The following is a 14,702-nucleotide window of genomic DNA, read 5'->3' on the forward strand; positions in this document are numbered from 1 at the left end:
AAGAGGTAAAATCGGGTGTAAGTGTCTAGGTGTTCCAGTGGGGTTCACTTGCAACACCAGAAAGTCAGATATTCTGCCAAACGATGGTCTGAAGATTTCTAAAAGCAAAGTTGTTTCTTAAAAGTTGGCAAGACACTTGGGGCCAGGTCCAACCGGCATTCAATCTACAAAAACATCCTTGCAAAGAAGAACATGTTTATAGCCTGGTACAACAAAGGGTTTTGGTGTATGTATCTCATTTCCCCATTTAACGTTAAGTTAGCGGAATTTTTACACAATTAATCCATTTTAAGCTCTAAATGAATGAGAGATTAGAGTTGGGTGCTGAATTAGTTTGCTAGCTTAGTTTGCTAACTCCACCAACGGTAACCACTTTTGGATTAGATTGGAGTTACCGGGGTCATTTTGCCAACATTGTGACGGCCAACACTGGCCACTCGGAGTTTCTCCTAACTGGTGAAGTCAAGGATACTATGTGTATTTTAAATGGTTGTAATTGGTCGGTGTGGTCACGAAAGTCTGCTCTTTACCTGTAGTGAAACAAAGAGCTATAGCCACTTGCTTTGTAACAAGGACACAACACTCTTAAACGTTGAACATGTATAACTTTTGCTTTAAGATTATATTAGTTTCTTAGAGTGTATCTGTGAGCAGCTGCAGAAATTCATTTATGTTCACTTGTTTCTGGTACATCAGTGTTTTCTTCCTGTCAATGCCCCAATATGAAAGGTCGTCCTAAATCAGTGTTGCCAACTCAATAGTAAGGAAATAGGTATTGGCTGTCATAGAAAAAAAGTGAGTAAAAAAACCCAAATATGTTTAGAACTACAAATGAACTTTCTTCTGTAGATTTTTTATTTAAATGTTTGCCATTGAAATAGGCCATCACTTGAGGACTTTAATGCTTTTCTAGACCCACATTACATAAATCATTTTTGTCCTGTATTTTTAAATGTTACAATATCACATTTAATCCATAGACTGTTATTGGGATGGAATTGCTAGCTGTATGTCCAACCTTCCTATTTATCCGGGCTTAAAACCAGCAAAGTGACCAAAAAAGTGACACTCTGCAAGCCAGGAAGGGTCTTCAGTCTCTAATTGAGCAAAGAGTCGTAGAGACTGGCTTGAGAATCTACCTACAAAGCTGCGTCTGATTAACTGGAGAAAAAGGTCAATTTATATTCACTCAGTTAATTTTGTCCCTTTTTAAAAAGGCTCTCTGTGGCTGTCTCATCACAGCAGTGCTGCTGTATCCCAAGCAGGCATTGTAGTAAACAGGAGCACAGATTAACATAACAAGACAATCAAGGGAAGCATTGCAGTGTGAAGGTGAGAAGACGTTCTATTAGGAAACAACAAATAAGCAGCACATGGAGCGCTCATCCCTATGAACTTGGTTGAATTCAATCAATTTACATTTTACAAGGCCATTACAGGCCCCAGTTTAATTGTGTGCGGATGCACTGCTACAGTATGAGCCTCTGCAAGGTCGCCATAGAAATGAATATAAGGCCACCCTGGCAATGAGCTGTACGTCTCACCTCTAATTATATGCTGCAGAGATGTTTTTTTCCTATGTGGTGCTTACCGTTTTATGGAACTCATTTCCAGACAGTGGCGATTGCCGACTGATTGCTTTGTGACTCAGGCAAAACAAATGACTTCAATGTCAATTAAAAACAAATGCTATGCTACGCGGGACAATATAAAGACTCACCTCTGAGAAGTGCAACCTGCTGAATGTGCTGCTGGGAGGCGAGGTTAGCCTAAAGTGCTTCTTGGGAGCCACCCAGGTCTCCATGGTCTCGAGTTTGCTCGTTGCCAGATTGGTGGCGTGGTGCTTCACCAGGTAGCCCTGGAACTGGTCTGCCTGGAAGTAGAGATGAACTGACACCGGATGACCCATGGGGAAATACCTGGCAGAACACCGAGATAGAGAGCACCCATTAGCAAACCTGATACCTGCTGACCTGCCGGCTGTGCAGCTTTCCAGCGCCAACGGTGTAAGCAGAGGAGAATATCAAGATTCATGTGGATAGTGTCTGGAAGGAACTAGCCCTGGACATGCTAATGCATGCTCGCATTGAAGATTAGTGGGGGAGTCAATGTGCTCTGTGATTGTGTGACATGGTAGACATTAATTCAATGACCTTTAAAAGAAAACCAATTGGTCAAAGACATGTGTCCACTAGGCCGATAATCCCCATTAAGCATTGCCTTGCCAACGCTTAGATAACCAGGGCTTTTTGAAAAACAATTTTAATGCTTGCACAGGGCTATTGCAGTAGATCAAATTTAAGTAATGGACTAGTGAAAAGTTTATGTAAGCCAAAGGACCTCCAAGAAAGTAAATGACAACCTTCTTCCATGATAATTATTGCTTTACTGTGCAGTGTGTGCTTCAACATGTGCTCTGGTTTTAAAGTGGAAATGCTGGTTAAAGAAGACATGTGACTGACGAGACCGCAGCCTTCTGCCAGCTACAGAAAATTACAGAACTGCCATGTGTCTTATTGGCAACAATCAGATTAGACAGAGCTCCGAACACACACAGACAATCCAGCTAAACGCATTACGAGTTTGCGGAAACAAAAGTTGAACTGGGTCAATTCAGTCAGCTGAAGCCGTATGAAGGTCTCGCCCCTGTGATTAGTCAGTTGTGTGTTTCTCCGTACGTGGCAGAGAGCCGGCCCTCGGGGCAGCCAGCCCGAGTGACTTCTGGAAAAACAGAAAAAGAGGCCAGGGTGGGCATGGATAGGGAACAATTGGCAGCTGCTCTTTGCACACGTCCTGACTCCTTTCGCTCATCCTTCGTCTCTTCTGCTTCCTTGGACTTTTCTTTATTCACACACACACACACACACACACACACACACACACACACACACACACACACACACACACACACACACACACACACACACACACACACACACACACACACACACACACACACACACACACACACACACACACACACACACACACACACACACACACACACACACACACACACACACACACACCTTCATCAGTATTCTACTAAAGGACCAGGAGTCAACCCATCCCGGTAAATGCTACCATGACAAGCAGAACAGCAAACATTTACACCCACAGGGATAGCAGAGCACTCCCCCTTCTGCTCCCTTACCCTCTGTCTCTCCCCCTGTTTCCTCTTGTTTTATATTTTCGCATCTGCCTTTCTCTCTTTGCTCCTCTCCACTCTTCCCTCTCTTTCATCCTGCCTTTTGTCCTCGGCTCTCGTTCCCCTTGCCCCGTCTTTCCCAAAAGAGATGTGGCTGCCAGTGTGAGAGGCGGGGAGAAGGGGTTTGGGCGTAGCATGCACAGAAGCTCCATTCAGGCTTTCACTCCACAGTCTCTCCATTGGAGTCACAGCGGGTTGCTAAAAGGGCCAAATCCCTCTCTCTGGACTTTTCCTTTTATACTGAAGCTGACCCAGCCGTCTGTTGGTTGCACATCTAAATTCTATGTGCATGTTAAATATTCGAGGCACACGGAACCAGGCCATACTTTATTCTAATAAGACATATTTTGTGAGTGAGGAATTATCTGCAGTTCAGACTTTTAAGCAAAACCTTGACTGGTTTTAATTATCTTACCCGAGTAGTAAGAAGTCCAAATCAATAAAACACAAGTGAGGCCACGGCTGACTTGTTTGGTCATTCCACACACACACATGCTGTGTTTAATTCATATAATGCCTTTAAACCACAGCTTGGTTCAATTAAAAAAAAATCCTGTAGCTTTTCTTAGTTTTATTTCTCCTTTTTGTCCAGCTTGATTTGTGAATAAGTGTAGCTCACATTTTTCTATTTGCAATTTCCTGATATTCATAAACGTCCTAATCTAGTATCAGACACTTATCTGGCCCTTGAATACTTACAATAAATGGGGTTATATTCATTGTCTCTGCCCAGTCAGGTCACAGTGATTTATTAATAATATTTTTAAAATGAATTCAGGAACACAGCATACACTGCACGGGACTGGTGGTATTAACACTGTGTTAACTTATGACATATGATGTAAGTTGAATATTACATGGGTATATTGGGTAAGCCCCATTTTAGCCTCATGTATTATCTTTCAATTCAAGTTACATAGCATCCCAAAAATACGTCATTGTTAGGATCTCAGATTTGTATTTATAGTTTACGGTTTTGTTTTGAAGTATATCTTGTTTTGTCACATCCTGTCTTGTTCACTTCCTGTCTTTAGTTTCCCTCCTGTCTGATCTCACCTGTTGCCCCTGTGTGTCTCCTCCCCCTTCTCAGCTGTTTCTTGTCTTGTGATTACCCTCCTCTGTATTTAGTCTGTGCTTTCCTTTGTGTTCTTTGTCGTGTCGTCGTCGTTGTTCGTCCTTTCTTGCTGTTTCCCCGTGATATCTTGGATCGCCCTTTTTCAGCCCTCCTTTTTCCACTGGTTTGTCTGAGTTTTAATTTGATACTTTTCCTTGGTTGTACTTTTTGTCTGCGTTTTTGTCAACAGCTTTTTTTTATAAATAAAAGCTCGCCCTCTGTTACGTTGGAACCCCTGCCTCCTCTATTTGCTTCTGCACCTGGATCCTTCCCCCAATCCTGACAGTCATTGTGTTCCTACAGTTTTTCGAGAAATCTCAAGACTTATTTTTGACCTGTACAGTATCACAAGTTATAACTCTATTGCCTCATCCAGATGTCCTTGCTTATTTTGTAAAACGGTCATGATATAAATGCATCATCGTGTATTGAAACCAATAATATTGGATGAAAGCTTACATATCTAAAACGTATCCGAAAAATAAATATGTATCATTTTGTACAAATTGAGAAGAAGTAAAACCAGTTTTTCAGCAGCAGACGGATTCTAACAAAAACAAATCATGATGGTTGCAGATTAACAATGGAAAAGAAAAACATTTATGTCAACCTGCTGCGCTTTTAGATATTTCAGAAAGGTGGGCACATACCACCTAAATCATTTGTTTTATTATGAACCCACCTTCCCATCTGTTTTTAATTAGCTCCATCCCAAATAAATTGCAATGAGAAGACGTAGACTCAGCTATGTGAAAAACAACATAAAAACAGCTTTGCAGGCTTTCAGACACCTCGTAGACTTCCTCCTGACATGCATGAGTAGTTAAGACGCAAAAGGCTAAAAGGAATACTTTCTCGCAAAAATGATCTCCCCCTTTATTACGTTTAATTCTAAAAGTAAAGTTTTTTTTATCTCCTATGCCACCGCTGTGTACAAAGGAACTGACATTTAGGAAGATCTAGATGTTATTATGTAAATGTGAGTTGCATTTAACGACAGCAAAACCATGAACACATGCGGGTTCAAACTCTTGCACTATAATCCAAGTCTTGTGTATCCATTCAGTATTTCACAAACATATGCATTTTCACTAACAACTTCATTGTTTTAAACACTTGCACATTCTCAGTTTCTTGCTTGCGCCAGACTTCTACTCTTCCGAATACTGAGAGTTTGTAAACAGATGTTTTGAAATTGTTCTGCTTCTGTTAAACATGGCCTGAATTTTCTTAAATAATTATAAGATGTGGGATTCTTTGTTCACTGTTTGGAGGGAAAATGTTTTTGATTTTAGGGTAAGAGGGGTTGTGTAATTCGTATGATAATTATGCAGTAAAGTATTAATTTAATACAGCAGTAACACATGCAGATGTGTCCCCTTATGTGTGAGTTACACATCTGTATGCATTTGTTAGCTGGATCCCTCATGGGTTGACACAGAGACATTTACATATACCTCAAAAACAACTCCATTTAAGTCTAGATCACTGATTCCTTGAGGATAGTTGATACATGAGTTTGTGTGTAAGCACTGCCTACATATGCATACACATTAACATAAACAGACACACACTTGAGTTGCTTTCCAAAACAGTCACACACATACACCACCTATACATTATACACACAGACATTTACAGTAGCTATCTCTACTCCCTGCCTTTTGACCTCTCAGCTTTCATAAAGTGCTTTTAGGTGTAAATGTTAACGGCTTGCTTGTTTTCCTTGAGGAAATGCATTTTTCACACAGGCAAATTTCCTGGCAATGACGGAGATTTCCCTCTCTCTATTACACATGCAAAGACACACACATATAGACATGCATGTATGGAACCAAGTTGTCCTGGGATTGCTCTCGCTCTCTCTTATGTACGAGTAGAAACAGCTGGAGCCGATAAATGGTTTTGAGGCACGACAGATGGAAACATGCTTCCTTTCTATGCTCGGCTTTTCCCACAGAACACGACAGAACCCCACAATGCAGCGGTGTGGGGGATAGACGCCCTGCTTACGAGGAGAGAACCATTTCATTTCATACGGGGCGATCGCTGCCCCATATCCTCGTTCAGTAGATTTACTCTTTGACATTGTCATGATGCATTCCAATGCCATTGATTTCTGAAACTAACCTCAGCAGCCTGGATAACAACCAACAGAATTTACGGCAACCTCGGTGCGTCTCCATGTATTGTTAAACGACTTTGTACCTTCACACTGAGTTCTGTTCTGGTTTTATGTTATCCTTCCAAAGGGAAAAAGAAATCTTAACACTTAAAGATGTCATTAAGATGAACATAAAGATGTACTCTTAATGTTCGCCGCAATTGCAGGTGTTTGTTGTTTTATCTTTTCAAGAAAAGATCCCTTTTTATGAGTCACGCAGCTTTCTGTGACATACAGTAAATTAGCAGTTTACACCTCTGCTCTGAATCAGAATATGTAGTTTGTCACTGTTTTTAATCACTTTGTTTCATCGCTTGGTAATTAAAACAACAGCAGAGCTAACCTAAAATGCTCCTACGACAGATGCTTCTGAGAACATACTGAATGCTGTTGAAAACCTTACTTAAGAGGCATAAATGTTATATTTGGCCATTAAATATGAAAGCATAGTGTGGTTTTCTCTTTTCACTTCAACCATACACTGGGATTCTATCATATCCACTAATAAAATAAACACGCCTAAAGGGACAGCTTTTATTGCTATGACCTATAAAATGCCATATTATGTAACAAAAGAAATAGAGAGTTCCCAGCCCTAACTATTCATTGTTACTACCATGACATGTGACACAAAAGGCTTTGATATGTTGTGGTTTCTTATGCCAACATGGGCGGGTCTACCTGACACTGAAGTGCACCTGTGGATGTTGTTGCAGGTGTGTCATGATGTTTTGATGGAGTATTTGCATATGTGTTGCATACGAGCCTAACCTGCAGCTGTGATCCTTTGGGTTTCCCTGCAGAGAGGTGGCAGCTCGGGCCAGGCCCAGCCTCGAGAAAGAGTGGAAATACGTGAGCTTCGTGTCCGAAAGACTACCCACACCATCCGGCTCGTCGTAAACGTTCTCCCAGTAGGAGTTCAGGGCCTGCGTTCCCTGGGGAAAGGGTCCAAACAGATAGGCGTCCAGCTGGTTCACTATCTCCAGGTTCACGCTGGCCTCAAACTTCCTGGCAAAGAAGGTGGGCCGCACCGTTTGCTGCAGAGAGGGGAAAGAGATAAGGAAGAGAAAAAAAAAGGAGGGGATAAGGAAATGTTGGTGGGCCACAACGGCAGGGGAACAAATATGATGTATGAGATTTGTGTGGAGGTGCTGTGTGAGTGGAGGGATGAAAGAGAAAGCTCAGGAGAAAGTAGCTGATAAGGGAAGTAAAGGCTTTCTGGATGGATTCGTGAATAAATAGTACAGACATTAAATCATAATGACTCAATTCAGCTGCAGGGTTTTTCTCGAAAAATATAGTATAAGAGCACTAACGTAACTTCCGGCCAAAATCACGGCCCCACCCACTTTCTGGTAAAAATAATTCATTCGAGTGAAGTGGAAAATATTAGTTTCTTCATGTCTTAAAGCTGCTGAGTCATATATTGCACCTCAAACAACAAATAAGTCCTTAGTTACGATTTCTTTACTTCCTCAACAGAAAAAAGGACAGGAAAAGAAAGGATGTAATTCAGAAATCTGAGTTTCAGTGTAAGCCTGTTGCTCTGCCGGGGTGAATTAAAACAGGAACCACTTTGGGAAGTGAAAGAAACATAAAAAAAAGTTAAGGAATTCAGTGATCTTGCTGGACCTTAAAACATTTTTTATTTAAAATGGTGCTTTAATTACATTTTTTTTGCAGATTCTTGACCATGCTTTATGAACGAAAAGGAGAGTATCGTCCTACCATTAGGCTGTCAATAACATTTGCATTCGCTGCTTCACTGTAACATATTTACATCCTTTTCTTTATCATGTTTTGGACAGGAATCCTTCATTTAATTATCTAGTGTAAGTTCCGCCGGATCTCTTAGTACCTAGTTGTCTTTCTGATGTTTTTAATCCAAGTTAAGGAAAAGTTGTTCGGAAAAGACATATAATGTAATCTATTTTTATTCCATGCGTTCTTCTTCATTGTGAAAACCTGGTTCCTCCACTTCGGTCCAGCTTCCTCTGGAGTCCCAAAAGGCTAGACGGATACAATTTTACATAATAAGTACGTTTGTACCCCGAAAGACATGTAAAAAGATGGGAAAAAATTTGGCGCAGTGCGCCTCTGAAAAACCTGAAAGCAGGAACTACATGACGCCTTTAGAGCATTAGTACTGTCCCTTTTTTATTAATTCATCTATCTTTTATCATCTTTTTCTCAAGAGCTCCTTGTATTTGTCTGGCCGCCTCCGCTCCACCCTTGTCTTTCTCACACTCTGTCCCTGCCACACTGTTTCTTGTGTGGTTGATGGTGCATCATGAAGTCTGCCGCCTCCACATCTTGGCCTACACACAAAGGCATCTTTTCAGGCCCAGACACAAAACTATTTGTCGATACCGTTACCAAGCACAGGACACCACGGTGCTAGCTGCTAAAAAAAAAGGAGAGCTAATTAAGTAAACTGTTCTCATACTGGAGCGATGACTGTGGGTTAGTCTGAGTCTTCACTTGGTATCAGATGATACTATTAATAATTCACCCTAAAAAAATACCATTTGTATATAAATGTTCCACCCTGTTACCGGTGTCACAAAGAAAACTTTGATTCACCCACATGCCTCCACAGGGAATGAAGAATCCCAACATTGTGAAAGGTCTTGTTTGAATTGAATTTAATGGCGTTTGCAAACAGCAAAACTACATCCAAAGCTCCTTTTACAAACTCTGACACAACTCATACTAGTGTTGTAGTACTCAAGACCGGTCTTGGTCTCAAGACCACTTTAAAGGTCTCGGTCTCGTCTCGGTCTCTGACCTAAAGGACTCAAGATTTTATGTGAAGACCACGGCTGCGGCTGGGGATGTTATTGACCATTTACGTGACTTCACTGACTCTGAATCTTCGTGCTCATGCGCTGCAATGTTTGTGAACATGGGACTGGATTATAACAGCTATATAGGTCTCGAAGTGAAGATGTCGGGAAATTCAAAGATAATAAAAATAATTGGATAAAAAGTAATTACATTTGGCTACACAAACATTTCATCAATTTACTGTTTTTAAATTAAAATAATCACTTTTTGAATAAATATGATCAAGTTGAATTTATATCTTACTGTTTGTATGTGGGTCTTTTTATGATGATGTGGATCTTTCACATTGTATTGTAAGTTTATGATATAGTGTTGGATTCTCACTATTCTGGCTTCTGGTCTTGATTCGGTCTCGTCCTGCCTTGGTCTTGGTCTTGACCAGGTCTCGTCTTGCCTTGGTCACGACTTGGTCTCCATTAAGGTGGTCTTGACACACTAACTCATTGTATAATCCATGTGTTATTTATCCAGTTGTATGCTCACGACTTCCCAAATACATGCATTTTTACTGAAACATAACTGTTTTGATATTGTTGCTGGCCCAAAGAATTTTCTCAGTTTTTGGATTCTTTGTTCATCGTGGATGCATGTTAGAAAAAAAACTATATTTCTTAACAAATTCACAGTAACACGGATCACGTTATTGGTTATACCAATGATCATTTTTGGGGTGACGTAGTCCTTTAATCCTCTGAGACCAGATATCAAAACAAAACCCTCAGAGTCTTTAGTGGTCTGCTGAAAGTAGCAACCTGTCACAGGCTGTCTCTCCAACACACTTCCCAGATGCAACTTGTTCTGAAACTCGCTACTAAACAATGACGCACAAAGACAAAGGCACTTTCTCCGGAACAATCCCTCCTCCCCTGGTGAGTGCACTTCAAAATCACTGTGCGGGGGGAACTCAACAGTTGTACCTTGAATAATTCTTGTCATCTGCAAAACCAGATTGAAGCCTCCTTTACTTGTCTGTATCTTCCGCGGTGCTAATGTTCAATGGAAGACTTGGATTGTGCACTTGATAATATGTCCTATTAATTCCTGGCTGCTTTTGGTTCCCAAAGTTGGACTCCATTGATAATAGGGTGCCAACCAGACCCCGAGGCAGAGCCAAGGACTGTGGGTAATGTGTTCTTCCACTGACTGTGGCGAGACAGCCAGGATAGGTGAGGTCAGCCTTGAATTGTACAGTATGTGAAGGACAGTTGAGTGAGTCAGAGCACCCACATGACTCCATGTGATATTTAACGGTAGCAGCAGATTTTTACTTTGTACCTTTAGCTACGGGTTCTTAGGAGCATATTAAGAGTCAAACTGCGAAAATGACTTTCTCTCGGGGTCACTGCCACTCATTCACTCTCATTTTGAAAAGCTAACTAACCCTCCTCTCCCCCTCATACTCAACACAAAGAGGATAATTACTATTAGGTATTTTTTCCCTCTCAGGGTCATACTAATCGAGAAATAATTTTGCACATATTGATTGTTAAAGCTGTGGGAATGGGCTGGATTGAGGAGGTTGGGAGGAGAGACCTTGAAGCTAGAGAATTTAGAGATTGCCTGCAGCTGATTTCTCACGACATACAGAGGCAATGTGTGTGTGTGTGTGTGTGTGTGTGTGTGTGTGCGTGTGTGCGTGTGAGTGTTGCAAACATCCTCTGAAAGAGATGTATTCCTTTGACTTCTCTTTTTCTTTGTAGGTTTATGTAATGTCCGACAAAAGCATAAATCCTTACCTTTAACGCCTACTCACAGGCGCAAGAAATGCCTTTTGATTTCATTATTTTAACTTGAATAATGCTCCCAATCATTCATTCTTTTGACCCTTTCAGCACAGACAAAATCCATTACACTTCATATCTTTGCTTGTGTATGTGGCAAATTTACAATTGAGTCCTTATATTTTGCTCCTTTTTAAATGTTGTATTTTTTTGTATTTTATTGTGGCAAATTCCTTTAAGAACCATCCCTATTTTTTTGGAGGTTATTCTGTGTTAACATCACAACCTAGATACTAGCTATTGGAGATATTTAAATGAACAATAAAGCATAATGGGCAAATACATGTGTCTGATTGATTTTACTGCTTTGAACCTAAATGTAATCTTGGGATCTTGTCCACTTCACTGTCAGAGTAGGTAACCTTTCCACTTTAAGTAAAGATTTCTACTCCAAAACTGTCTTTCTGCAGCATTTTTCTGCCTTGCAACCTTTATTTTATTGATATGTTCATGATAAAAGAGTGTTGAATCTGGCGAGACAATACAAGATCCAACAGCGCCTTACACTGTCGTATGATATGGGTTACACCTTTAGGCATTTATATACTCTATATAGACAAATACTGTAAATATACATATATTGATTTTCCAGCATTTCACAAAATGTTTATATTATGCCCTTGAGAAAGAAGCTTATTAACTTATTCAGTTTCACTGGCAATTGTATATTGCAGTACAATCAGCCTTGCTTGGAGGGTTTGCCTGCAGTCATACTTCTTAAGCATTTCAGAGACATGAGACCTGCACCACATTTTGTCTCTGTTATTATTAAGTTAAATCCGAATGAGAAAATATAGGCCACGGAAGTAAGGACGTTTTTTTGTATAAATTAAAAAGGATATTTCATTTGTAAAAATAATATTCATAAATGGGCAGAGAGCTACCAGTGCTTCTAGCCCTGCTTTTCGACAAAAAATTCATTACAGAAATTTGGCAAGCCACATTTTTTATTCCACTTTAATGTTTTATGTTATTGTTACCTGGAAGCGGTGGAAGTCTGCAGGCTTGAAGTCATTGGGGGAGCACCCGCACCAGTCCACGATGTGCTTGTACTGGCACTTACAGCCCAGTTTGCGGTTCCAGTTGGTGATGCGCAGGTTGTTATCCACCATGCTCTCACAGTGGGCGCTGTTCTCCAGCACTGTGTGGAAGAACGACTGGTGACGGGAGATACAGGAAGAGGAAGAGGGATGGGGAGAGGGCAAAGACAGAAAGACAATATTAGAAAATGGAACACCTTTTTCTTTTTTACAACATTCAATTCACAGAGAGGAAATAGAGTCGCAGAGACTGGAGGTACAGCTCATGATAAACATCGACTTTCTACAGAGATCATTCGGCTCTCATCCAATCCTCGTATACGCTTGGAAAGTCAGCCTTTACACCATTACTTCATTTTATGATTTTATTTCTGCCTATGAGTTCCCCTACACATCTAATACAGCAATGATAAGAGAAAGGTGTATTCTGTTTCCATACCCGACAAAGGGTGAGTGCAAAGCCTGTCAGTGGAAGGTTACGAAACATTTGGATGTGTAAAAGTGGGGTGTGTAAATGTGTGTTACCTCGGCCGGCAGCAGAGTGTAGGCGTAGAAGCGCTTCATGTTGGTGACCAGGTCGTCCTTGGAGTTGATGACATATTCCACAAACATGCGGTTGAGAAGGAACCAGTCGGACCCGCCGTCCACAGAGATGCCTTCTGGGATTTTACGGTCCCCCAGCCTCCACATGTGGGTGTCGCATTCGAAGAACAGACGGTCCAGACCCTGCTTACGGATAAACCTGGCGAGCACAAGCAGACATATGGTTACACCGCTGAATATAATTAAATATAAAAACAATGAGATCCTTTATTTTGAAGAGAAACAAACAAGCAAGCAGGTGAAAATTAGACTTTCAAAACACCATTTGCATAAAAAGAAGCACTTTTTAGTTTATATTTATTGGGACATTTGGGAATCATCAGAAGCTATTTTTTATTTTTTGCCAATTCTACTTTTACTTTGCGGAAATGAACGTGTGCTTGTCACAAGAGGTGCACTTCAGCGAACATTGTGCTGTTTCAATGGGGAAAAAACTAATGCTTGTAATAATATCAGGGAGAAAATTGTTTAAAAGATGAGGTGAACTAAAAAAAAAAGACTGTAAGGTATGTTCAAGTAGACATGACTCAACAAAGACAGATTACAGATGTGATGTTGATATTTTAAACCCAAAAGCAATTTGAAAAGCTTTTTAAAGAAAAACTGTAAAGACATTTTCAATATTAAGATTTGTTTAACTTTCTGATGGTCTTTGAACATATTAAGTGTGATCAAGGCTTCCATCAGCAAACTACAACAATAATTATATATATTATATAAATAGAATTACTATATCTAGGCTAAAAGATCTAGGCTGTAAATACATTTTCACTCTACAAGTCTTATTTCAAAGTTTGCCAAAAATGAATAGTTTGCACTAAACAGGTCCTGTAGCAAATATCACATTTTGCACAAAGCAGCGCAAGTGGGAAGTCGCTAATGACTTGGCATAAACCAACAGTGACATGAGAAAAATTCAGCCAAAAACTTTGAGGCAAAAAAGTCTGGTTTTCTATTTGATTGGATTACATTAATTAATGTTTAAATTGAGATTTACAAGAAATATTCCAACTGCTACTGTGTAAAGGGAATACTGCTGCACTTTGTTTATATAGCAGTACTTTTTATAAAAGTGCACAATACACTACTTTTGAATTCATTATTGAATTTTGCGATTAATCAAGATTTAAAAATGTAATCGTTGCCCAGCGCTAATATGTGTGTATATATATATATATATATATATATACACACATATTTATTTTTTCTGTAAATAAATTATGAAAGAAATTCAAGTTTAGTTTTTTCTCTTTCATTAATGTGTTGTCCTGCACAAAACACATTCGAGTTCCCCTTACTTCTAGCCCTGACAGTGTTGTATCCATAGAGGTGCAGGACTTATATGAATTGAAGGAAGTAAAATGTGACAGGAGCAAGAAGAAGCCCTGAACCAGCTTTGGTTCAGGGGTTAAACTTTTATTCATATTATGTTAGTGTTACATTAAATCCCAAACTGACTTTACTTTGTGAATTTGTGTCCTATCCTTGGCCTGAGACGACATGAAAAATGTGTCATTTGCGATTTTATCAGCAACAGGCCGAGTGACACCCTGTATGCATAATGGATGGTGTTACTCCTGCCAACGGATCAAGTGTTGATGGAGGGAGTCAAATTCTGGTCAGCCGGGTCAGACTGTTCCCTCTGTTACCTGAACGCTGACAAACACTGCTGATGTGTTGACCTTGTGGCTTAGACAAACATACGTGGACCACATTTTAGAAATGCACTCATGCATATTTCAGATTCAGCCATTACATATTCAAAGATTCAAAGTCCTAATTGTCTTCTGCACAAAAGCTTCTGTGTAGCTGTTGGCAATGAATATCTTATTTTAGGCCCCAGGCTAACTCCAAACATGCAACATACAATATTACATTACATTTCATTTCATTTAGCTAACACTTTTATCCAAAACGACTTACAAGAACTTACATATTTTTCTTT

The 14,702-nt window shown here is 40.0% G+C and overlaps 1 protein-coding gene across 1 annotated transcript in view; it reads right to left on the reverse strand.

Annotated features, from left to right (window-relative positions):
* Positions 1-14,702, reverse strand: part of xylt1 (xylosyltransferase I) — an 84,257-nt gene that overhangs the window by 12,287 nt on the left and 57,268 nt on the right. Inside the window, exons 6-9 of the mRNA XM_063882751.1 lie at positions 12,680-12,896; positions 12,095-12,271; positions 7,258-7,523; positions 1,721-1,919 (exon numbers count right to left, since the gene is read on the reverse strand). Coding sequence (XP_063738821.1) covers positions 1,721-1,919; positions 7,258-7,523; positions 12,095-12,271; positions 12,680-12,896 — 859 coding nt within the window. The remainder of the gene's footprint in view (positions 1-1,720; positions 1,920-7,257; positions 7,524-12,094; positions 12,272-12,679; positions 12,897-14,702) is intronic.

The sequence above is a fragment of the Eleginops maclovinus genome, chromosome 5 (assembly GCF_036324505.1).
Source record: "Eleginops maclovinus isolate JMC-PN-2008 ecotype Puerto Natales chromosome 5, JC_Emac_rtc_rv5, whole genome shotgun sequence".
Taxonomy (NCBI): Eukaryota; Metazoa; Chordata; class Actinopteri; order Perciformes; family Eleginopidae; genus Eleginops; species Eleginops maclovinus.